Source organism: Lycium ferocissimum, unplaced genomic scaffold, assembly GCF_029784015.1.
Source record: "Lycium ferocissimum isolate CSIRO_LF1 unplaced genomic scaffold, AGI_CSIRO_Lferr_CH_V1 ctg10657, whole genome shotgun sequence".
In the NCBI taxonomy this organism is placed as follows: Eukaryota; Viridiplantae; Streptophyta; class Magnoliopsida; order Solanales; family Solanaceae; genus Lycium; species Lycium ferocissimum.
Genome location: NW_026713429.1, coordinates 2589 through 27712, shown reverse-complemented (window position 1 = coordinate 27712; position 25124 = coordinate 2589). Strand labels below are relative to the sequence as shown.

General features: G+C 35.7%; 1 protein-coding gene and 1 pseudogene across 2 annotated transcripts; one reads left to right on the top strand and one right to left on the bottom strand.

Moving 5' to 3' along the window:
• The first annotated feature begins 31 nt into the window (after positions 1-31).
• LOC132041553 (serine/threonine-protein kinase STY13-like) lies at positions 32-10264 on the top strand (annotated as a pseudogene).
• Positions 10265-16965: 6701 nt separating this feature from the next.
• LOC132041552 (acidic leucine-rich nuclear phosphoprotein 32-related protein) lies at positions 16966-22228 on the bottom strand. 2 transcript variants are annotated; one of them, XR_009411103.1, is made up of 3 exons: positions 20870-22228; positions 17780-18360; positions 16966-17544 (listed from the first exon to the last, which is right to left on the bottom strand). XR_009411103.1 is itself a non-coding variant. In XM_059432255.1 (2 exons), exons 1-2 carry the CDS (start codon positions 21986-21988, stop codon positions 18100-18102), a joined length of 1380 nt encoding a protein of 459 aa, XP_059288238.1. In that variant the 5' UTR covers positions 21989-22228; the 3' UTR covers positions 16966-18099. The 2 variants fall into 2 exon arrangements, 1 of the variants encoding a protein (XP_059288238.1); XM_059432255.1 differs by having other exon boundaries at positions 16966-18360.
• Positions 22229-25124: the final 2896 nt, after the last annotated feature.

Here is a 25124-nt window from a genome sequence, read left to right as displayed (position 1 = left end):
CACATTTTATATTTCATGTTTCAGTTATAAATCCCAGCCTGTTGCGATTAAAGTAACACAGCCAGAGGAATCCTCAAGTGTAAGTCCCCTGAGGAAGGAGAAATTCGAGAGGGAAAGTACCTTGTTGTCTAGAGTGAATCATGACAACATTGTGAAGGTACGCATTAATAGCCTCGCTTTATTGGTGATCGATTTTCTTCTTAACAGTTATGCTTATGTCATTTAATCCTTACGTAAAAAAAAAATGAATAATTCTCATGGCCAAATGGGTCCTTATTGACAGTGGAGAAAAAACCCTACGCAGGCTCTCTTCTCTCTCTGCGGCTCCTATGTCGACTTGAAGGCAGCCATGACTGTTTCTCTCTCTCCCCAGCCTATGGCTGTGGGAGAACCAAACTTAAACCCTAATCCTCAAGCATCCTATGCTACACACCTAAATTCAAACCAAGCAACACAAAATTTGTCTAAAACAGTGCTAAAGTCGATAGCGATTATTCATGAGGAACCTACAATTACATTCATATTGAAAGAGATAAATCAGTATGCTATGGAAGAGGGTCTACACCAAGCGTTGATACTAAAGTTTTCGTAGGATTCAATTGACATGCAAGAGTTGAGAAAGCTTCTGCCTACACAACTGGGAACTCAAGGTCGATGCCTTATCGGATGGCTCGCGCGTCGACATATCTTGGTTAGATTTGATAGGTATGATGAGTACGTATTAGCTGCATCTAAATCGGTTAACTACCTATTATATAAGGGTATACAGCACCAATTCAGAGTGTTTCCATGGACTATTGGTTTCAATCCTAAAGAAGAGACGTCAAAGGCGTTTTTTGGATTTCTCTTCCTAATTTACCTCCGGAGTTATTCGCAAAACAATCGTTACTGTCAATTGCCTCAACAGCAGGTAAACCCATTGCTATTGATAAAGCCACCCAAGAGAAGTCAAGACCTAGCACAGCTAGAGTTAAAGTCGAACTTGATTTATTAGCGAACTTGCCGCAGCGAATGCGACTACAATATATCGACGAGAAATCTGGAAAAATTGTGGAGTACTTTCAGAAGTTCGTGTATGATAATCTACCATCTTATTGTACATTCTGTAAGCACCAAGGTCATGATGAAAGTGATTGTCGACTATTACTGGTAAAGAATACAACAAAAAACCGAGAAGACACAGCGAAAAAGGGCACTGTTATCGAAAAATATCAAGGTGATGTGAGGGAGTTGCTAGATGCGAAGCGATCTAGAATTAAATCTACTCTGGCTGGGAAGAGTGATGATAAAAATCAGGTTGTTGAGTCACGTGATTTGGTCGTCCAATCAGATGAAAATTTTGGGCAGCATATGAATAAAGGCAAAGCTGTTGAAGATGAAGTTGCTTCAAGGAATCAAGCTTTAGCCTTGGTTGCTCAACCTGATGCAAGTCAATCGTTTGAGAATGTGAATCCAACTCTAGTGGCTGGAAAGAGTGGTGATGCTATCGGGGTTCAAACAAATTTCCAAGATGTGGAATTAGATCAAGCAGCCACTATGAGTGATCAATAAGCATTGGTTTTAGTTGATCATGTTGGAAAAGCTGGACAAATTTTTGATAAACGGGGGCATGCAACAGTTGCTGCTACTGCTCTTGATCAAGCTCTGTCCGTGTTTTGCGAACTCGACAATTCTAGGAAGAAAATAAGTGGAACTGAAGTAGCGAAGTCAAGCAAAGTTGTGACTATTAAAATTGATGCTACTGATGATTCAGGGCAGAAATTAAGAGCTAATAACGTTGATAAAATTGGGGCCACACCAAGAGTTGTGGTTGATGTGTCGCTACCTGATTCGGGGCAGAAACTAATCGCTACAGGTGATGTCGAAGCTGCTGAAAATTTTGCACAGAGTAAGGCCAATTTTGCTGGACGGGGCAGCGATGAACAAGGGAAGCTAACAACTGAGAAATCTACTGATTTGCAAGCTGAAAATTCTCATGGTCTCAAGAAGAAGTTTGCTTCAAAACCTGGTGACTTGCAAGTTGAAAATTCCAGCAATGAAGAATATAATGCGTCTGGAAATTGGACCGTGATTGCAAACAAAAAATCAGTTAGAAGTCGTATTGTTTCCTCGGCTAGTCGAAGTAATTCTCCAAGTTAGGAAAAGGGTGCGACTAGGAATGTTCAGTTGTGCATCGATCCTAATTTAATTCTACCAACTCAAAATGTTTTTGAACCATTGTCCGCTACTGGAAAAATTCAGCTGGATCATTGTATGGCGAAAAATATGGATAATCAAGGGATTGAGTTCTTGAACTCTACAAAAAAAACAAAGGGAAATGAGTGCTCCTATGTGGGCAGATTTAGTTGAGGAAGAGGAGCATATTACTTCACCTCCTAGGAGTAAGTTAAGTCCTCAAGCACACACGCATTTGTGCCTTCAAGTAAGGCAAATTCATCTATGGCAGTAACATGTACTTCTTCTAATTTAAGCGCTACAAAAGTAAGCTTGACTAATAGAGATATCCTTCATGCTCTTGTCTCGCATGATATGGATACATCAAATGCAATTGATATTTATAAGAAGAGCTTGATTAGTAGCCCCAAAGGATATGGGAGTAGTGATAAAGAGCCATGAGTCGGACGCTGTAGTTTCAGGACTTAGTCCAACTACGACAGATGATATTGACTTGGTCGATGACATGTTCGATGGGGATGATGAGGATGATATGCTGGACATATGCTTTGATAAGGTTGCCAAGGATGGGGATCTCTCACCTAGGCAACAAAGAAGTGGAAGCAACAAAAGTAAAAAGAAGACACATAGATGGCAGCTTAGTTGGGATGGGAAGGTGACTGAGGAATTTGTTCCAAGGCACCTACCGATACGACTGGCAAAGCAAAATCATCTGACAGTGTCAACAACTTTAACAAGATCCAATAAATCCAAGAAGTGATGAACTATCAAGTGTTGTTGGAGAAATTTGAAGAAGAAGACAAAAAGATAATACTTCAGGTTACTTTAGATGGGCAAGTTATATTTTTAAGTTCATACATATATAAAATGAAGTTTGAGGCTGATAACTCAACTTTATTCTTGACTTTTATATTTTTACATTATTTAAGCATCCTCCTTTGTAATATCATCATAGAGTGTATTATAAACGTTGTGATTGATCATAGAATACCTGGTTTTCTCTAGTTCTTATTTTCTTCATGCTTGTTAAGTAGTAGAGGTTCGGTACCTCATTAGGATTAGTAAGGTAAGGTCTAGCCCCCCTTGCTTGTACTCTTCTATTTGAGGTTTGCTTTTATTATTAATAAAAAACTAGCCCTAGGCACGTGCCTAGCGGGTTCGCTTAAAAAAAAGAAGAAAAATCTAATCCTTACAGTTTATTGGCGCCTCCACCGAACCATCTTTGATATTAGTCATGGAGTGTTGAAAATTTGGGAGAGCAAGACAACACAAATAATACTCAAAACTCACTAGAAGAGAAATGGAGGAAAGATGATTTTCTATTCAACTTGGCTTGATTCAAATGGCTAGATTGCATGACTATTTATAGGTGAATTCATCCATGTATCTAGCCTAGCATCCATGTATCACTATTAATAATTTCACACTTCACATTCTCCAAGTACATGAATAAGAACTCACTAGACTAATCTAGAATTTTCCACCAATTCATGTATCTCCTAATACATTAATCTACTAGTTCATAAACTAAATTAAATATAATGTGAACAAGTTTATATTTTCAACATCCCCCCTTAAACTTGATTCACCACTCCAAGAGCCATCCGCAGCTTCTGAAAAATATCAATCTTCAACGGCTTGGTGAAAATGTCCGCAACTTGGTCTTAAGATTTCACAAACTCAAGCTCTACCTCCTTCTTCGATATGCAATCTCTAATGAAATGATACTTAGTATCAATATGTTTGCTCCTTTCATGAAACACCGGGTTCTTGGCCAACGCAATGGCCGATTTGTTATCAATACAAATCTTAGTTGCATCTTCTTGTGGTTGGTGAAGTTCTTTCAATAAGCTCCTTAGCCAAATTGCATGACAAACACAAGAAGAAGCTGCTACATACTCTGCTTCACATGTTGACAAAGTCACAATTGGTTGCTTCTTGGAATTCCATGTAAATGCAGAATTTCCAAAAAGGAAAACAAACCCGGTAGTACTTTTCCGGTCATCAACATCACCAGCCCAATCACTATCACAATAGTCAACAAGCTTGAATTCCTTGGAAGATGAATAAAAAATTCCATAACCAAGTGTACCTTTGATGTACCGGAGTATTCTTTTTGGTTTTTAAATGAGAAGTTGTTGGAGTTTCCATAAAGCGACTGACAAGTCCAACACCAAAGAGAATATCGGGTCTCGTACAAGTTAAATACCTTAAGCTTCCAAAGACGACCCTTGAAATATGTGGGATTGATATTTTCTCCATCTTCACACTTGGACAGTTTAACTCGACAATCCACGGGGGTTCTAACAGGCTTACACTTCTCCATCTCAAATTTCTTGAGAATCTCCTTTGCATATTCTCTTTGTGAAATAAAGATGCCATCATTCTTCTGCTCCACTTTAATACCAAGATAGTATGACATTAGGTCAATGTCCGTCATCTCAAATTCTCTTGTCATTGATTTCTTGAATTCTTCAAACATCTTTGGACTATTTCCTGTCAAGATCAAATCATCCTCATACAAACAAACAAGTAATGTGCCACCATCTTCATTAATTTTTACATAAAGTGCATGCTCATGTGGACATTTTAAAAAACCATTTGCTTGGAAGTATTTGTCAATTCTACAATTCCAAGCCCGTGGAGCTTGTTTCAAGCCATAAAGAGTCTTCTTCAATTTCAACACTTTATCTTCATCTCTTTCAACCTTATAGCCCAAAGGTTGATCAATGTATACTTCTTCCTCCAAAATCCCATTCAAGAAAGCCGAAATCACATCCATTTGATGGATTTTCCACTGATTTTGAGCTGCCAAAGAAATTTTCAAGCAGATTGTCTCCAAACGAGCAACTGGTGCAAACACCTCATCATAATCAAGACCGGCCTTTTGCTTGTACCCCTTTGCTACCAATCTTGCTTTGTACCTCTCTACTTCTCCTTTGGAATTTTTCTTTAGCTTGTAAACCCATTTGACTCCAATGGTGATTTTTCCTTTTGGAAGTTTTGCCAACTCCCAAGTGTCATTCTTCTTGATTGCCCTGATTTCTTCATCCATCGCATCTCTCCATTTTGGATTACCGGCAGTATCTTCACAACTTACAGGCTCGCTGTCCATCAATAAACAAAAGTGAGTTAAATCACTTAAATTTTCTATTACTTCTTCCGTTGCGTCATACAAGTCTCGAATATTTCTAGACTTTCGAGGTACACTGCTTCAACTTGATTCCCCAACTTCTTGAACTTGCAGTGGAAGTGTTGTAGGTGGTGTAGTAGGCTGCTTCATAACTTCTTCATCATGTTTATCATCAAGGAATGGACTAAAAGAGTAATCTTGATCTTTAGATTTCCATTCCCAAGCACTATCTTCATCAACTTCAACATCTCTGCTTATGGTAACCTTTCCATTTCTTGGTTTATATAACTTATAACCTTTAGATCTTTGCGCATAACCAACGAAAACATACCTCTCACTTTTTTCATCAAGCTTAGATCTCTTCTCATCTGGCACATGTGCATAAGCAATGCTTCCAAACACTCGCAAGTGAGCAACTTTTGGTTTGAAACCACTCCAAGCCTCTTGCGGTGTTTTGCCACGAACACTCTTGGTGTGACGCCGATTTGATAAATACACCGCACAAGCAACTACTTCAGCCCAAAACTCCTTTGGCATATTTTTGCTCTTCAACATACTTCTTGCCACATTGAGAATAGTTCGATTCTTCCTCTCCACCACGCCATTTTGTTGAGGCGATCTTGGAACGGTCAAAAAATGACGTATTCCATTTTTTCCACAAAAAGCCTTGAATTCATTTGAAGTGAATTCTCCACCATTATCGGACCGAAGTGACTTTATTTGGTAGCCACTTTGTTTCTCCACCATGCTCTTAAAATTCTTGAAGTTTTCAAACACCTCAGATTTTTCCTTCAAAAATATACCCAAGTTTTTCGAGAATAATCATCAATAAAGAGAAGGAAATAATTACTTTTACCAAGTGAGGCTGGCTTGATAGGTCCACACACATCCATATGAATCAACTCTAAAGGACACCGTGCACTTGTCAATGACTCCTTGGGAAAGTTTTTCCTTGACTGCTTTCCAAAAAGACATCCTTCGCAAAGCTGATTAGAATGGTTAATGGTTGGCAACCTTTTCACCATATTTTCCTTTTTCATCAACCTTAAGACTATCAAAATTCAAATGGCCAAATCTCATGTGCCAAAGCCAAGATGAATCTTTGACACATGAAAATAAGCACCTTGGTACATCACTTTGAAGATTCAAAACAAACATTTTATTTTTATCCATAGGAACTTTGGCTAACAATCTTCCATTTTCATCTTTCATAGTCAACTTTTTATCTTTCAAATGAATGTCATAATTTTTCTCCAAAAGCTGTCCCAAACTCAGAATATTACTTTTCATTTCCGGTATATACATGACATTGGAGATAAATTGATGACTTCCATCTTTCAAACGAATTAAAATCGTACCTTTTCCTTTGATTTGAACTTTTGAAGAGTCTCCAAGAGTGATGTTGCCACCATTAAATTCCTCAAACTCAGCAAATAAATGCTTCTTCCCGCAAATATGGTTGCTTGCACCGGAATCAAGGTACCATTTATTTCTTTCTACACTTTCTTCTTCTTTACATGCCATGAGTAAAGTGTCATCTTCATCTTCATTTTTGCTCTCCACAAAATTATTTATCTCCTCAAAATTATTTTTACATTCCCAAGAAAAATGACCATATTTATGACAAGTATAACATTCAATATTTGATTTGTCATACCTTCCTTGATTTGACCTCCATCCTCTACCTCTTCCGCGGCCTCTTCCTTGATTGGAGTCTTGACTTCTATTTTCTTTGGTCAGAGGTTGACTACCACCTCTTCCTTCTCTACCGCGACCTTTTCCACGCCCACGACCTCTTTGTTGTGAGCCACGTCGTTCATCTTTCTCCTTCGAAGAAAGTTTTGCTTGCAAAGCTTGTTCAACCGACTCTTGTTTCGGTTTCTTCAACTTTTCTTCATGTGCTTGCAAAGAACCCGTGAGCTCTTCTATGGTCATGGTGTCCAAGTCCTTGGACTCTTCAATGGCAACAACAATATAATTAAATTTTGAATGTAGGGATCGTAATATTTTTGCAATGACCCTATCATCATTCAACTCTTCACCATATCTCTTCATTTGATTGACAACCGCCAAGACTCTTGAAATATAATCCGAAACTGATTCGGATTCTTTCATTTGCAGCGATTCAAATTCTCCTCTTAAGGTTTGGAGACGAACCTTTTTCACCTTGTCCAAACCTTTAAAGGAAGTTTGAAGAATATCCCATGCTTGCTTGGAGTTGGTTGCGTTTGCAACCTTCTCGAACATCTTTTCATCCAAACTTTGATGGATGAGTGTGAGTGCCTTTTGGTCTTTCTTCTTTGTCACAGCGGCATCATCTTCTTCATCAACGCCACTCTCCACAATTTTCCATACATCATAGGCTCCAAGCAATGCCTTCATTCGGATGCACCAACTTCCATAATTTTCTTTAGTGAGCATCGAAACTTGGAATGGAGTTCCATTGGTGTTAGTCATTTTCTGTCTACGTTTTGTTGTCTCTCAAACACACAGAACTCAAAACTCAAAACTCACTAGAAGAGAAATGGAGGAAAAATGATTTTCTATTCAACTTGGCTTGATTCAAATGGCTAGATTACATGACTATTTATAGGTGAATTCATCCATGTATCTAGCCTAGCATACATGTATCACTATTAATAATTTCACAATTCACATCCTCCAAGGACATGAATAAGAACACACTAGACTAATCTAGAATTTTCCACCAATTCATGTATCTCCTAATACATTAATCTGCTAGTTCATGAACTAAATTAAATATAATGTGAACAAATTTTTTTTTTCAACATGGATTTAATGAAGGGTGATACACTTCAGAAGTACCTGTGGAGCATCCGACCACGTTGTCCGGATTTGACTGTTTCTCTAAGTTTTGCATTGGGAATTTCTCGAGCAATGGAGTATTTGCATGGAATTGGCATCATTCACCGTGATCTGAAGACAAGTATTTCCCTTATCTCTCAAACTATCAGTTCTCTATTTCACTTCAAGTTTTAAGTGAGTAAGCAAGTGATCACGGTTATTTCTTTACGGCATTACGGCAATTTTACTTGCATGATTTCCATTTCATGATGTTTTGAAGATTTAGAATCAGAAATGAATCTAGGATTTGTAGTCAGTTGGTTCAGAAGGAATCTAGTATATATATTACACATACACATATATACAAACATACAAGGTTTTGCATTGGACAAGCGGAAAGTAATGTGCATGTGTTGAATCTATTGAACCCGTTATAGCGTTTAGTATGAAGGATAGATTAACAATCACATTGTCCATTTTCTTATTCATGGAAAGCTAATGCGTACATATACAAAAAAGTTTCAAATGTATACAAGGCCGTGCATATTCTGAAGCAACTGATTCCAGATCCTCAAATTGTCTCTAGGTGGAGGAGGAATCTATTGGGTAATTTCAAGAATAAAAAATCATTCTCAAAATCTGTCTTATAAATATTTGTGTGGTACATCTGTCGGTAATCTACTTCTCACTGAAGACAAGAAAAAAATTAAAATAGCTGACCTTGGGTAAGCTAGAGAGGAGGAAATGACCGCAGCCGTTGGTACATACCGCTGGATGGCTCCTGAGGTATAGAAATATATATATATATATATATATATATATATATATATATATATATATATATATATATATGTGTATTACATTGGGCTAAAAAATTTACTTCCTGAATAATCATATTATATGCTTACCATTTTGCCAATTCCAGTTGATCGTCTTAGAACCAACTAGTCATGTGGTGAAGAAACACTACAATCATAAAGTGGATGTCTACAGTTTCTCGATGATTTTATGGAAGCTACTCACCAACAACACTCCGTTCAAGGGGAAAAAAAGCTTGTTCGCAGCTATTGATGCAACTCTAGTACGCTTCTTTTCCTTACAACACAGCCGTTATTTTGTTTTATATGTGCTAGTTTTGTTTAGACGTTGGAGTTATAGAAGTTAAGCATCAAATAATTTTCCAAGGACCGGAAAGAATATGCTAGTAGAAAGTATGGAGAACTTCTAGTGCTAGAGAGACTTATTATTTCTAAAATAATATTGGAACTTAAATGGAGCGACATGGTGAGGAGTCATATATAGTTGACCCCAACTTGCTTGGGCCTGATTGGTAGTTGTTGTTTTCCCTGGATTTTTTCCTTTTTGGCCCGTCAGCCAAAATTAACTACGGGCGCTAGCCAAAATAAACAAAACTTATACGTTGATTATGTATATTATATGTATGTTGATGTATATCATATGTATTTTTTTTGTATTACAACATGCAATGTGATTATCCCATATATCAGTTTGTGTTGACGTTAATTTGAATATATGTTAGTTTTGTTTGAACGTTGCAGTTACAAACGTTTAGCATCAAATAATTTTCTAGGGATTGAGCAGAATATGCTAGTAGAAATATGCTAGAACTAGAGACATAAATATATTTTCAAACAATATTGGATCTCAACTTGATTGGCCTGATTGGTAGTTGTTGTTGTTGTTAGCACTTGGTAGAATGTAATATTTTTCATTTTTGTTGGTAAATTCTAGAAAGTGAGGCCGAGCAGGGATGGCATTCCTAAGGAGATTGAATTCCTCATTAAGTCCTGCTGGTCGGAGAATCCAGCAGATCGACCAGAATTTGAGAAAGTATCGGAGTTCCTTGCAAATGCCCTTGGCAATGAATCTACCCCAGAAGCAATAAATACGAATATCTCTGAGAGGGTGCCTGCAAACACAGATGTTACTGATATTGCTGGCCCCAGTGGCTGGAAGTATGAGGAGGCAGAAAATAAGAAGAAGAAGAAGAAGAAAAAGAAAATGGTTGGATGGATGAGGAGGCAGAATATCTCTGGGAGGGTGCCTACAACGAAAATGGCTGACCTATCACCAGACGAACTTGACTATTATGAGAGTCTCCCATCATGGGGAGCAACTCTCATATTATGAGAAGATTTGGAAACATACAATAAGGAATTCAAAAATATAGATGGCTCTATTAGAATGATTATGCGTAACAACACCGAAGAGGAGATTCCTCAGATGATGATTTCCGTGCTCGAATTTAAAAGGACAATATATGAAAATCTTATCACAACTACGGTGTTTAAGATCGGGAAGCTGAGGAAAAGAGTCTTTGATGAAACTGGAACATTGCCTTCACGACCAGGTATTTTTTACCCATTGTTCTCTTTTGGGACTTTTTTGTGTCATTCTTGTTATTTGTCTTTGTTGGCTATTTAGTATGTCTTGGGAAGTGATTTTGCTTAATCAAAGGATGTCTTGGCCCCAGTGGCTGGATGGATGAGGAGGCAGAAAAGAAGAAGAAGAAGAAGAAGAAGAAGAAGAAGAAGAAGAAGAAGAAGAGTTTGTTTAAATGTTGTTTCACGAGTGGGCAGGATAAAACTCTCGAATAGGTGCAGTGGCTTTTCATTAGTCTTAAGTAATTGATGCAAGTCTAGTTCCTCTCTGCCAATTTGGCTTTAGTTAGGATATATCGTAAGTATAGTCTATAGAATACATTACAAAACAGATGTTCTCCAAATTGCACCATTCATTCAGTTGTTGACAGTGTATAGAAAACATAGCATCTGGTAAAGAGAAAATTGTATAGCTTACATCAATGTAAACAATTCTCTATCTCTTGCTTATGCATTTTCTGCAATTCTGTAAAACAAACTTTAGTGTGATTTTCGTGTGATGAAGTTTTTAACATGTTATGTTCATGAGGTTTTGAGCTGCATATTATATAATAGCAGTATTTGCTTATATGTGAAACCCGCGAGAATTGTGATAGTTAGATTTCAAAGAGGATCACATGCAGGTTGATTTCAAAATAGTTTCAAATTTGACCTTTGACTTGTGAATTCTATGATTTCTATCAATGTATGATTTTTTTTAGAAGTGGACAATCACCTTTGTTGTGCGAGAGATGATTTTTTTCAGAAATGGACAATCACCTGTGTTGTGCGAGAGATTCTCAGCACTAAACTGTATGCCTTGGTAGTTCTATCCTATCTTGCTAGCAGTGTTTTAAAAGGTGGGGGCGTAATGCAGGCATTTTACATTTGCCCCTGCGAGGCGTAAGCCCCACGGGTATATATTTTTAGTATTCGTAAAATATTATAATTACAATAAATATTTTTAAATAGGTAAAATTACATTAAAAATAAAAGAAAACTGTAAATAAATGATAATAGTAACATTAGTATTTATATTAGTGAGGATCAATTCAAGTCAATAAGATATTAGCCATGTGTTTTAAAGACATTACCTAGGATGTTATTATAAAAACTTTATTTAATAATATGAAGATTTGAGTGGTTTAGTTCAAAGTTTTAAAATGTAGATAGTGTTTTTTCTTTCTTTTTTTATATATATTTTGTACTTCTTTTTACAATCTTCAATATTATTTAATAGAAACTTAAATCATAAAATTCATCGGTAAAATTTTTTGGGGCCTCAAAAGTTTGAGGGTCTAAAACAAAAGCTTTACTAGCCTCACCCTTGAGCCACCCCTGCTTACAGCTTGTAATTACATATAACATAATTTTACAAGTATAAACAATACAGTGAAATAAAAGCTATTATGGAATACAAATCAACTCTAACATCTTAACTTTTCAAACAATGAAAAAATCACAATTTCTTAAAACAATATTACTGTCATACTATTCATTTTATATCAATAAACTTTATCAGTATTATAATTAAAACGTAATTCCTTCATGAATAAAATGAAAATTACTTTCAAATAGCAAAGTAATAAAATATGATAATTTTGATATACAGGACAAAAGACCAACGACAAGTGAACATGTACAAATCGGCTATGTATTTTTAAAAGAAATATTAAGTGATATTCACCCTCACGATGTTCTCAACTAGTAAATATGCAATACTACGACTTGTTATTTGAGTTACACTCAATCTTCTTATTTCTATAGATGAAAAATTTAAGTATCATTTATTTGTTAAAGAATTATAAGAGTCAACGATTTTAATTAAAGAATTTAATATATAAATTGTGTAAGAACTGTTAGGCATGCCCCAAGCGTTGGGCGTTAGGCTTGTTTAGGGCGTACAGTCGGGCGCTTAGGGCGTAAGCCTCACAGGAACTAAGCCCAAAGACGTGAGCCCCAGGGCGTTTTGCCAGTGCCTCGCCCCGAGGCGAGTCTTGAAACTGCCTTTTAAAACACTAGTTGCTAGGACCTTTCCAAAATGCCAATTGGTGATGTCGGTTCCTTCAAAAATGCTGATGGATGTGTGTTGGATCCTCCAAAAAAAATTTGAGTATACATACATGAGTGCAATGGACTTTTGGAGGATTCTCAGCACTAAACTGTATGCCTTAGCTATTTCTTTCTGCTTTGCTTAAGGGATGGTAGGACCTCCAGTGAACATTATTCTGTATCCAAGACCTTTGGGCCTCTACAATGGGTTCAGGATGTGTTTGGTATGAAAGAGAAATGTTTTCCTGAAAATAAGTATTTTTTAAAACGTATTTTCACTGTTTTAAAACGTATTTTCACTGTTTGGTAGGCAAGAAGGAGAATAATTTTCTAACCATCTAGCTAATAAGAAGTAATTTCGAATATGTTTAATGTATGTTAAGCAATCTCATGACTACGAAATATGTTTAATGTATGTTAAGCAATCTCATGACTACACTATCTTTCCACAAGAGCAAAACCATTACCTGAAAATTGCAATGGGTTGGTGTGGGTGATAGGTAAAGAAAAATATGTATTGAAGTATGCCACTAATTACACTTTTAGTACGTTTGTTTAGGCCTAATTCTTCTTTTTAATGGATCAAACACATAAAAATATTTTGATAATGGATGTCGATAAGATTTATATCCTGATTTCTGCACTATAATATAGTAGTAAAATATGTGATCATCTTAAAATTTAAACTTCTGAAAAACAACTTTTATATACTTAATTTTTTAACAAATGCTATGGACCCATGAGCATGGGAATCCGCAACTTTTTTAATCCAAAAAGTGTCAAAAGGTACCAAAATACCCCACTAAAAAAAGGTAACAAAACTACCTTTTGCGCACTAAATTAGTGCGCAATAAGACCAAACGGTAAATTTACAGTTAAGTTTTATTTAGTGCGCAATAGAGGTTTTTTTTTTTTTTTTTTGTACAATTTTAAAGTTCTCAAAGTCATGTTTTTCCATACTTTGATCAAAGATTAGTCATGTTTCAAAACTTCAAAATATCAATATTTTATATAGAACTTGATATCTTTTTTTGCGGACACAATGTCTTGTAAATTGTCCCGAAGTAAGTGTTGTTTGATTGAATCTTGTCATCTTCAGGTTTAAGCAATATATCGACACTTTTTATATTTTATAGTGTTCACTAATGCTATTTATCTTATTTTCTTAACTTGAATTTCCAATATTGAAATTGACATTCAAAACTTCATTACCACGGGATTTCCGGAATATCAATATTTTAACTGATGTCTTTTTCTGCGAACAATAATGTAGGCTTAAACGTTCGGTTCGTCGTTTTAAGGGTTGTAAAGTTCCCCGAAGTAAGTTTTGTTTGGTGACTTGTTATCGTTAGGTTTAAGTGTTTTATTTTATTAAGTTTTAACTTGTTTTTTTTAGTCAAGACAATTTTATTTTAAGGAGTAGAGGGAGAAAAACTAGTTGTAAATTGATGAAACTTTAAACGGTCATAACTTTGCGCTCGGTTGTCCGTTTTATGCGATTTTTTTTTTTGGGTATTTTTCTGAGATCTAGCGGGTCAAACGTCGGAAGGCGGTTTGGCCGGGCCAATTTTTCAAAAAACGCCCATTGTCTCATTCAATTTGAATTTTCCTCCAAATTGGTGCACAATTTTCATTCTTCTCTGGTAACAATCTGATGATAAAAAGTAGATTTCAAGATGGAAATCCCATGGTGATGAAGTTTAGAATGTCAATTTCAATGTTGGAAATTCAATTTGAGAAAACAAGATAAGTAGCATTAGTGAACACCATAAAAATTAAAAAGTGTCTACATAATGCTTAAATGCAACTTGGCTTGGTAGTTTAGCTATTTGACTACTTTTTTACCTCAACCACTACGGATCGAACCTTGGTGGAGGGATCGAACCTTGGTGGAGGGACATGATAAATATTTAAAAATATTATTTTAAATATTTTGATATTATTTTGTTATTGTATTTTTGAATTATTTTGAACCTCTCGTATTGGATGAATTATTTTTTAATATAATATTTTTATTTGTACATTCGAAATAAAGTAATGTCTTGACTAAATAATAAGATACTTAAATCAAAACCTTATAAAAGAAAACACTTAAACCTAAAGATAACAAGATTCAAACAAACAAAACTTATTTCGGGGTACTTTACAACCCCCAAAACGTCGATCCAAACGTTTAGGCATATTTGATGTAATGAGCCGACATTGTTGTCCGCAAAAAAAGATATCAAGTTCTATATAAAATATTGATATTTCGGAATTTTGAAACATGACTAATTTTTTGTCAAAGTATGGAAAAACGTGAATTTGAGATAATATAATGCGGATTGCTCATTTTCTCATAATTATTTTATATTATTATCATCATTGCTGGTCTTGGAAAATCATTACTTCCCTTGACCAATCATCAGACCTCTTATGTTAGCTCCCTCATTTCAATTGCTTTAAATTGTTAGCTAGATTAGTTTTCTACTTTTCTGCTTAATGTTTGTTGGCAAATCTTTTACTGTATATTCCCACATTTTCTTTCTCTTTTTTCTTAAAGGAGGAAAAGGGATAAAAGAGAGGAATGTGACAATCTCATTATTCATTACTTCAAATAACATTTAATTTTCTTTTGATTTAGTTTTCGGATAACAAGTTAAAATAATTTCGGACAAAATAAATTTATTGGAATAACTTATGAGGAAATATTTACAGTGAATATCTTTATTATTTTGAGTGAAAGCATATGCTTGAATTTTTTAATATTCAAATAGTATTTAGATTTGATTTTCAGAAAACCCCTTTATTTAGAAAAGCATGAGCGGGAAAATATTTATAGTCAAATATTTTTAGTTTCTCAAAATATTTAAAACGTGAGTTAAGTTAGACGGCTCACATTATTGACCCATCATTTAGCTCATCTTCACTCCGTCCATTTTAGCTCCAACAAATTTTGACAGGGTTGAGCATTAATTCAACCCATGTTAACCTGCCCAATTTCAATCCAAATAACCTATTTGACACCCCTTACTCCAAGTTTATAAAATTATCCCACGTACATAAAAGGAAAAGTTTCACTAAAGTTAATAGACAAGACGACGTAACAATAATTAAGATATAGTACTATCAAAATGGCGTGTTTACTCCCCTCCAGTAGTTTTTGGTCAAGTATGCCACATCAGCAAAATAGAATCAACGGCTCCAATTTATTGACACTAAAATTAAAAACGATAATCCACTGTTAATTTCTTTTACCAATGGCCAACCTCTCTCCTCTGTTGTGTTCACAGTTTACCCAATTTTTACATCCTTTGACTGCTTCATCTCTTCTTACAAACACTGAAGGATTCATCATTCATTCCTCGATAATAAGTTGGAATAGTAATTTAAGAAAACTCTCAAGGCGACTGTTAACATTAATTAATTTTAAAAAAGTCTCATTAACTTAGCTGACCATTGAACAACACTTGACCAAAAGCTATTGGAGGGGATCCCAACCCAATTGATTACAAGTCGACATGTAATGCGAGATTAAAATTCAATAATTTCTGGACCACTCAATGAAATACTCCCTCTGCTTTAATTTATGTGAACCTATTTCTTTATTAGTCCGTACAAAAACGAATGACCTTTTTCTATATTTGGAAACACTTTACCATTATGCAATAATTTATAGCCACACAAAATATATGCGACTCATTTAGGACCACAAGTTTAAAAGTCTTTTTTTTCTTAAACTCCGTACTACCAAATGGGTTCATATAAATTGAAACGGAGGGAGTACTTTAGTATCTGTTTTACCAAAAAATATCACTTTGTCTAATAACAATAATCGCCGTTGTACCGTCGTACTACCATTCCGTATTTGAGGAAAGGCGCACACCACCAGTCCACCACTACACCAAAAAAGAATTCGTAAAATGAGATATTTCCAGGTTAACCCTCATAAATTTCATTTTGTGATGGCATTTGTTGTCCCTAAATTATAGTTATATTTTGATTTGATCCATGTGATATTTAATGAAGCACATTTAACCTTCAATTATTCGAAATGTGTGTTTTTTATATAAGCAGTATGTCGTATTTGAATTATTTTTAGAAATTATCGTACCGTCAAATATGAAATAACAATACAAATTAAACATAACACATGGTTAATTAAGTGGTGAAACGAGTAATAATTATGATAAATTTATGAATATTCACAACTAAAGGCATCATAAGTGCACATTCAAATTAATTGATGGTTAAATGTGCTAAGTCAAGTATTATTTATCACAAGGATCAAATTGAAATTTACAAACAATTGAAGGACGAAAAGTGCTATTTAACCCTTGTTTTTTATTTTGGGGGTCATGTGTGTGTGCGGGGGGGGGGGGGGGGGGGGGGGGGGTTGTGTGGAAGATGGAGCAGGAATCCGGGCGAGGAATGAAGAGAGAAAGAAAAAGGTTGTATACCATTCAATTGAATTCAATAATTGAAAGTTTAAGAAATTTAAATACATATACCAAGCGCAACACGCGCTACATCTCTTTGTAAAATGCTTTAAAAAGTAGCACAAGTACAACACATAAACAAAGAGACATGTCCCATTTTGTCACATAAGCATTGACTAGTTGGACAAAAGCACGAAGCCTTCTGTTTAAGCTGGCGGCCCAAATTTAGTACAATTCTTCACTGGCCTGCTCTGTTGTAGCCCAAACATGCTCTCTTGGATCATTTGCCAACCGAGACTTCTGGGCTTCCAAGCCCAACAATACTTTTACCACGGCCTAATACCCAAGGACACCAACGCCAATCCGATCTCTATGCAAGAGGTATAAGTTCGTTTAGCACAATATAAGCGAGGAATTTTTTTTCCTTTTTTGGATTGGGACCATTGCTTTTTCTCTATGTTTTTTTTTACTAAATAATATTCGGGGCCGGTGGGTATAATATATCATCGGTCACATGATTGGGAGACCAGGAAATGAGAGCAATCAATTGAGACAACAAACAGCTGACATCTGGCACCACCTGCAAGTTGCAAAAAAATTAGCTGTAAAAGTAAGCTGACAAGAAATGCATGTGACATAATTCGATCAAGGGCCTGGCTCATCATCCATCTCAGTGTGATAAACTTAATAGAGACAACTATTCCACAAAGCTGTTTTACACAAGCCAATTAAAAAACTATCCCCCATAAAAAAGGCAAAGAGCATTCTTTTTAAATTCAAGAAAAAAAAGGCGGAAAATGAAGTCTATTCATCACCTACTAACTATGGTAGAAGAACTCGCAGAGATTTTCCTTTCGCTTTTTTCCCCCAAATCAATTCAAATTCCCCTCCAAAAACCTACTCATGAAGAGTAGTTGGATCAACTGTCATTTGAATCACTAGGCAACGGCTACTGCAAACAAAGCAAGAGCGCCAATATTTACTAACCAACTTTTGAACATTTGTATACCATCATCATAGACCTGAATTTCCCACCAAGAAAAGATGATCAACAGTTATAACTACCACCAGTCTGAGAATAAATCCATTCTCAAGTTCATCATCTCCTTCATCAAACCCACCACAGATACAGTTGCTAACGATGCTTGGATGACTTGGCAAACTCCTCGTCATCATCCTCACCATCATCATCCTCATCATCTCTCTTCCTCTTCGAAGAGGAGGAGGGTGGCAGCTCTTGAACTTCACCATAATCATCCTCCTCATCTTCAATGTCTTCCTCCAAATCAGGATCTTCATCACCATTAACTGGCTCCATATCACTGCCTTCAGCATCATCTTCTACTTCAACAGGACCAACTGGTTGAACAAGGTAGCCATTGCCATTATCTTCTTCCTGCAATTAACAGGAAAACCAGTTAAGCTCTAACAGAATAACCATAGGGGTAAACTGATCACTGCAAAATCCATAAGACAAATTTTCAACAGAAAGCACCTCAAATAAACCATTAAAACCATTTTTCCAAGAGGAATACAGACAGGGTCAAACAAGATACAAAGCTGCAGAGCCATAAAACACATCCATGGAAGTGGAAGATCATTCGAACATTCCAAAAACACTTAAGAGAAACATAGATAAAAAGATCATGCAGCAGCAAGAAGGATATCAATTAAATAACCAATATAACACCAAGGCAGAAAAACCAGAAAGAAACAAACGGTGTATTCAACAAGGTCAAATTACCCATATACTTCAGCAATGAGATTTAACTGTCCCCCCTTCTGGAATAAGGAAGACACTATATAATGGCAGTAAATTAGAGAACAAGAAAATGAATTTTCAGTCGAAAGTAGATAATCACTTCATTAAAAAGAAAAGGTCACAAATAGAAATGTAACCACTTCAGAGAAACCAAGAAAACACATAATAGCACATAAGCGACAGATTCGACAAGTTAAGACTCCCTCTACTTTGGCAATACACAGTCTCCTTCAGGAAAGACAGAGAATGGGATAAAAACGCATTGTGTCAAAGCTTCATTAGAGAAGATCAACTTAAAACCAACAAAAATATGTAAGGGCTAAAATCACCATAACCCTGCCCCTATTCGAGCAAGTTTCTTTCAAGAGAAGCTCAATGGCAACAGGTCAGAGCACAGCAAACATTAGATTCCAAATAGTGGAAATCAAGAGATCGTGCATAAAATAGTAAATTCAGAAAGAAGGAATGAAAGAAAGAGAGCACAACCACAACACACCAAAAACACGGAAAATTGTCTGAGGTGCCGTTTGGCCATAAAAATTATTCACTTTTTTCCGGAAATTTTTTTTACTTTTTTCACTTCTGGGCGTTTGGCCATAAATATTTCAAATACAACTTGAAGTTGTATTCCAGAATACCAAAAACTCAAAAAACTTGTTTTTCAAAAAAAAATCACTTTTTTACAACTACATTTCACCAAAAACAACAATTTCAAAAACTATGGCCAAACACAACGCCAACTCCAACTCCAACTTCAAAAATTCCAAAAAAAAGTGAATTTGTTTTTGGTATCTATGGCCAAACGCCTGCCTACTAAATTTTGCACTTCAAGCCAGAGCATCTGCTCCTCTAATATAATTGCAAGCACAAAGGTTGAAAAAGAAATATTAAAGAGAATTCTCAGAACTCTCACCCAACAAAACACGATCACGCAAACTTCCTTCAATATTTTCATATATATTATTTGAGTAGAAAAAATAAAATATGGTCAAAATCTCAGGAAAAATCATAGTTCCCCGCAGATATTAAACTGGTTAAGCAGAATCTAATCATAAATTTAGAAGAAGAGCAGGTAGATAAAGCAGCAAGTATCATATAAACTATAAAATCAACGTCATTGACAAACTTCTATAATTTAGAATTTTCCACAAACAAATTAACAGTGTCTATACCCCCAAACTCCACAAACAAATTAACAGTGTCTATACCCCCATACAGAAAAGGGTCAGTAATTCTACTACTTTTACAATAATAGCACGTATGCATCTGTATCACAGGCTGCCTAGAAAATAGAAATCAAAAACATAAATAATAAAAAAACACCAGGAACCCATCCTTCTTATAATTTTTGATTCATCTGTTAAAATCAATTAGCTAATGTGTGTCTAGTCGGTCTTCTACATAAAACTATAGCTTAGGTATCCTAGGAATGATTAATCCTAGATAGGTACCTGCATCAAATAGAATGCGGAATACACACACTGCTTCAAGCAAAATAATACAGATATTACACACCGCTTTGATCTAATAAATCAGCTTGGTTACTGAGGCAACAGAACCAATCTGTGCACCAAACTTCCAGGTTCAGAGTAACCTGAAACTACTACTTGGGCAATCTGACACTATTACAAAGACTTACTCATCCATTTGTCAGCCAAAATTACTGGTATTTCCAACAACGGAAGGATCAAACTGATTAATATTAGCCTATGAAGCTCAAATAAGATACGAATTCTAACAGTTCCATAGCAGCAATAAGCAAACAAACCATGCAGATTGAAGTAATACATACTCAAAATTGGAAAAAACTGCCACATGTTGTACTAAATGCATATTTCATAAAACAAATAACAAGAGACATATAACAAAGCTAACACACAAAATAAACAATTCACCCATCAGCAAAGAAGCCTTTTAACGAATCAATCAATTATGACATGCGAAACATTAAAACAAAACAATAAATGAATCATGCAGATTGAAGCAACACATACTGGAAATTGAACATATTTTTAAAAAACTGATAACAAGAGATATATAACAAAGCTAACACACAGAACAAACAATTCACCCCATATAAGCGAAATCCTTTTAACCAAACAATCAATTATGACCAACTACTAAAAGAGAAGAGATTTTTCACCTCATCTTCAGCATCCTCATCATCATCATCATCGAAATCCCCATCCTCCTCCTCAACACCATGCACCTCCTCTCCCGTCTCCCCATCATCATCCTCGTCCGCATCATCTTCCCCGTGCTCATGTCCATCAATCTCCCCTTCCGTACTATTCAACCTCCCTGTAGTACTCTCCGGCTCCTCTCCATCCCCCTCATCATTATCAACCTCCTCCTCATCCTCATCCTCGTCATCATCTTCATCATCCTCCACACCATCCTCCTCGTCATCACTATCCTCTATCTCGTGTACCTCCACAACATCATCCTCGTCATCTCCGTCCTCATCTATCTCCTCCACAAAATCCTCGTCCTCATCATCCTCATCATCATCATCATCATCTCCCTCCTCATCTAGAACACCATTTTCTTGGCTTTTCGACCCGTTAATCGCTCTCGTTATCTCCATCTCCTCCTCATCAGCATCACTTTCATCCTCATCAACATCAACAACACCTTCACTCCCAACCCTAACCCTACTATGTCCATTACTCGGTCGATCCTCACCGTCCACCTCCCCACTCCCCGGATCATCCACGTCATCCTCATTATCATTATCATCCTCATCTTCATCCTCATCCTCTTCATCATCCGATTCCGGTCTCTCATTCCCTTCCAAATCCATCTTATCCAAATACTTCAACGACTTAATCAATCCAAAAACCCTAGATCGATAATCCTTAACTCTCGTTACCGGACATTCATACAGATCAAGCGAAACAAGTCTCAATTCAGCCAAAGGTCTCAAATCATCAATATCATTAATCCGATTATTCGATAAATCTAAATCCCTCAGTGAATTTAAACCAGCATCTACGAGAAATTCAACACCTCCAGCAATTCTATTATCAGATAAAATCAATTTTTGAAGATTACGAAGCTTTGGAAACTGTTCTAACGATGAAACACCGATATTCGCTATAGATAAGTGTTCGAGATTCGTAAATCGTTCGAAAATTGACGGTTGAGGTAATTTTCCATGAACACACTTAACGGCTCCGTCTAATGTTAGGTTTTTCACTGAACTGAAGTTTGTTTCGCCGTCTAACGCAGTTTCTACGGCTCTTTCCCAAATTTCATCCATTAATTTGGACGTAAAACGATCAATCAAAACATAAGCCCGACGTAAAACGAAGTTTCAGAAAAAGTGTAGGACTAAAATGGAATATGAGTTAATATTCAGGGCTAAAAGTTAACAACCTTCAAAGTTTTTCCGGTATCTTCTTCGGCGTAAGCATAGAAAACCTAAGTTTTTTTTTTTGTTGCTTCTCTTTCTCTCTCTAGTTTCTCTCTCTAAAAGTTGAGACTTTATGGCTTGATATTGGGTTGAGAAAACTCGAGCCTGAGTTAGGGTTGAGTTAACTTAACTAGAGTCATGGTTAATATGTGTTTGTTGGGAGAGTGATTTGTGGCCGTAGATTTTGAGAAACGAGGATTGATGACGTGGAAGTGAAATGAACGGTGGAGATTGAAGCATGGTGTGTTTCTTTTTCAAAAGCAAAGAGCGTTGGGTTTGAGGACTCGTTTTGATTAGCCCTACACGTCACTGTTGACGATAGTATATCGGTACTGTTCATAATATGCACCCAATGTTTCTCTAATATAACGGAAATGCCACTGGCTCCTTTTTTTTTTTTTCCCCTTTTCTTTTTCTTTTTTCTCAAATAAGTGTAAAAATAAGGGAAAACTACCCATGTAAGAAGAAGAAAGAAAAAGCCCTTTATTTTTTTCCACTTAAGTGGTGTTTGGAGAAATTTGGAAAACACTAGTACTTGAAAAAAAAAAAAATTGAAAACTGGTATTTGAAAATCGAAGTTGCGTTTGGATATAAACTCGACTTTAATAAATGTTGAATATTTGTTAATGATTTTGAGTGAAAATGTGAAAATATGTATATTGAGAGTTTTTCGAATTCGGAAATATTCTTGAAGTTGAATTCCGGAAAATTATAACAATTATATGTCCAAACATGATTCTGAATTACAATTCCGGAAAAAAAGTGAAAATTATCCATGACCGTTATGCACTAAGTAAGTGTAGAAATTATTGGAAAAATTATTGTATTACCTTTTATGCCGATGCTATAATAATTGTTATCTGTACATATTCATAACTACCATTTCAGTAAAATTTACACTAATGATTTTCCATGTATAAAATGTACTTATTATATTGCTTATATTCTTCAAATTGAATGTTTCGGTTTATTTAATGAACTAGCTAAAGTTGCAACTTTCATATATGTGCCATTTTATTTACTACTAACATTTTTAGAAGGGATAATTTAATTTCCTATCAGTATGAAACAAGCATAGTATTGGCATAATTCATTAGAAAATGTTTTTTCATTCATAATTTGTGCAATTTAATAGTTCATATATACACAAGAATTTAGAGACATGATGAACTTTAAGGGGGGAGTTGGCCAAAAGGCCATATTGAAAAGTTATTTTGCCAAAAGGCCACAAGTCTTCAAAAATTAGTGCTTTGGCCACCATTTATGACGTCAGGATGTCAAAAATATGTTGTGTCAAATTCTAGCCCCAAAGTTTTAAAAATTACACTTTGGACCCCAACCCCCAACATTTTAATTACCCAAAAAAAAAAAATCCCTCCAAAAGCTCCCTATTTATCACCTTTCAGATCCCGTTCCGGTGAAAACTCCGACAAAAGTTTTGGCTTTTCATCGAAATGTTAGTCCTCAACGACTTAGTATGGCGTCGATTGCAGTCATAGACTATAGCAGTAGTCTATTATCGACATATTATGGCGTCCATTGCAGTGATAAATCATAGTCGTAGTCTATTATAGGATTGCAGAATATATTATGGTAGGTGGTGATTACATGGGTGAATGGGAGGAGACCTCAAAATATTGGAATTGGATTTCTATAAGCAAGGTGACAGGATGATCTGATAGTGATGACGAAGAGTGTACAGACAAAAAAAATAAAAAATAAAACCACAAACCCTAAACCCCAAATTGCACAAATCTAAGGGATCGTGGATAGGTATACCATAAATCGATCGCCGGCAATAGCTAACAGTTATCATTTAGGCTCAACTTCATGCATGGTCAATAATTTTCCACATGTTATGTATAGACCAAGGACAATATTTGTCTAAAAAGCCATAAGTAAATTAAATAGAAGTACATGCCACTATTTAAATATTATAATAACACTTTAACACCATATGAGAGTCCCTATCCATTGAACACATGATCAAAAGAGTTTGAGGACAAGTAATGGTACTTAAAAGACCAATATTTGTCTAAATAGTCATAAATAAATTTTTTTTAAAAAAAGGACATATCACTATTTAAACATCATAATAACACTTTAATACATCATGTGAGAGTGCCCATCCATTAAACACATGATCAAAAGAGTTTTAGGACAAGTAATGGTACTTAAAAGGCCAATATTTATCTAAATAGCCATAAATAAATTTTTAAAAAGGACATACCACTATTTAAACGTTATAATAATACTTTAATAATAAGTAAGGATTCCCTTCCTTTTAGGTATTTAGGTGTCCCTCTAAGTTTTAAAAGGGTCTCTATTGTACAATGTCAACCTTTGCTAGATAAAACACTTGGCAGGATTAAATCTTAGACCACCAAGTTCTTGTCATATGCTGGTAGAGCCCAATTAATCAAATATGTACTGTTCTCAATTCAAGTATTCTGGGCATAAGTGTTTGTGTTACCCAAGAAAATTATTCAAGTGATAGAGGCCACTTGCAGAAATTTTTTGTGGACTGGGGGTACTGATTTCTCAAAAAAAGCCTTACTAGCGTGGGAGAGGATTTGTTACCCCAGGTCTGCTGAAGGCCTGAACATTCTTGATGTGAAATGTGGAATAAGGCAGCTATTTGCAAGCTGTTATGGAATATCTGTGCAAAACAGGACAAACTATGGGTGAAATGGGTCCATAGTTATTATGGAAGGAACAGGGATATGATAAATAATGTGCCCAAACAGGCTTCTTGGATTGTACAGAGGATCCTCAAAGCAACTAAGTATTTTATGCAGGCTGGCTACTCCATGGATGATGTTAAAAGCATGCAGAAATTCTCAACCAAGGTGTTGTATGTCAAGCTAAGGGGTCAGTTTCTGAAGGTGCCCTGGAGGAGAATTGTGTGTAATAATAGTGGACTACCTAGATGGACCTTTGTGTTACTGTTAGCTACACACAAGAGACTATCAACCAGAGACAG

Coding starts and splice junctions, on each gene's coding strand:
- LOC132041552 (XM_059432255.1), bottom strand. CDS start 21,988: ATGGATGAAATTTGGGAAAGAGCCGTAGAAACTGCGTTAGACGGCGAA. Junction 18,361..20,869: donor ATGAGGATGCTGAAGATGAG/GTGAAAAATCTC, acceptor TGTTAATTGCAG/GAAGAAGATAATGGCAATGG.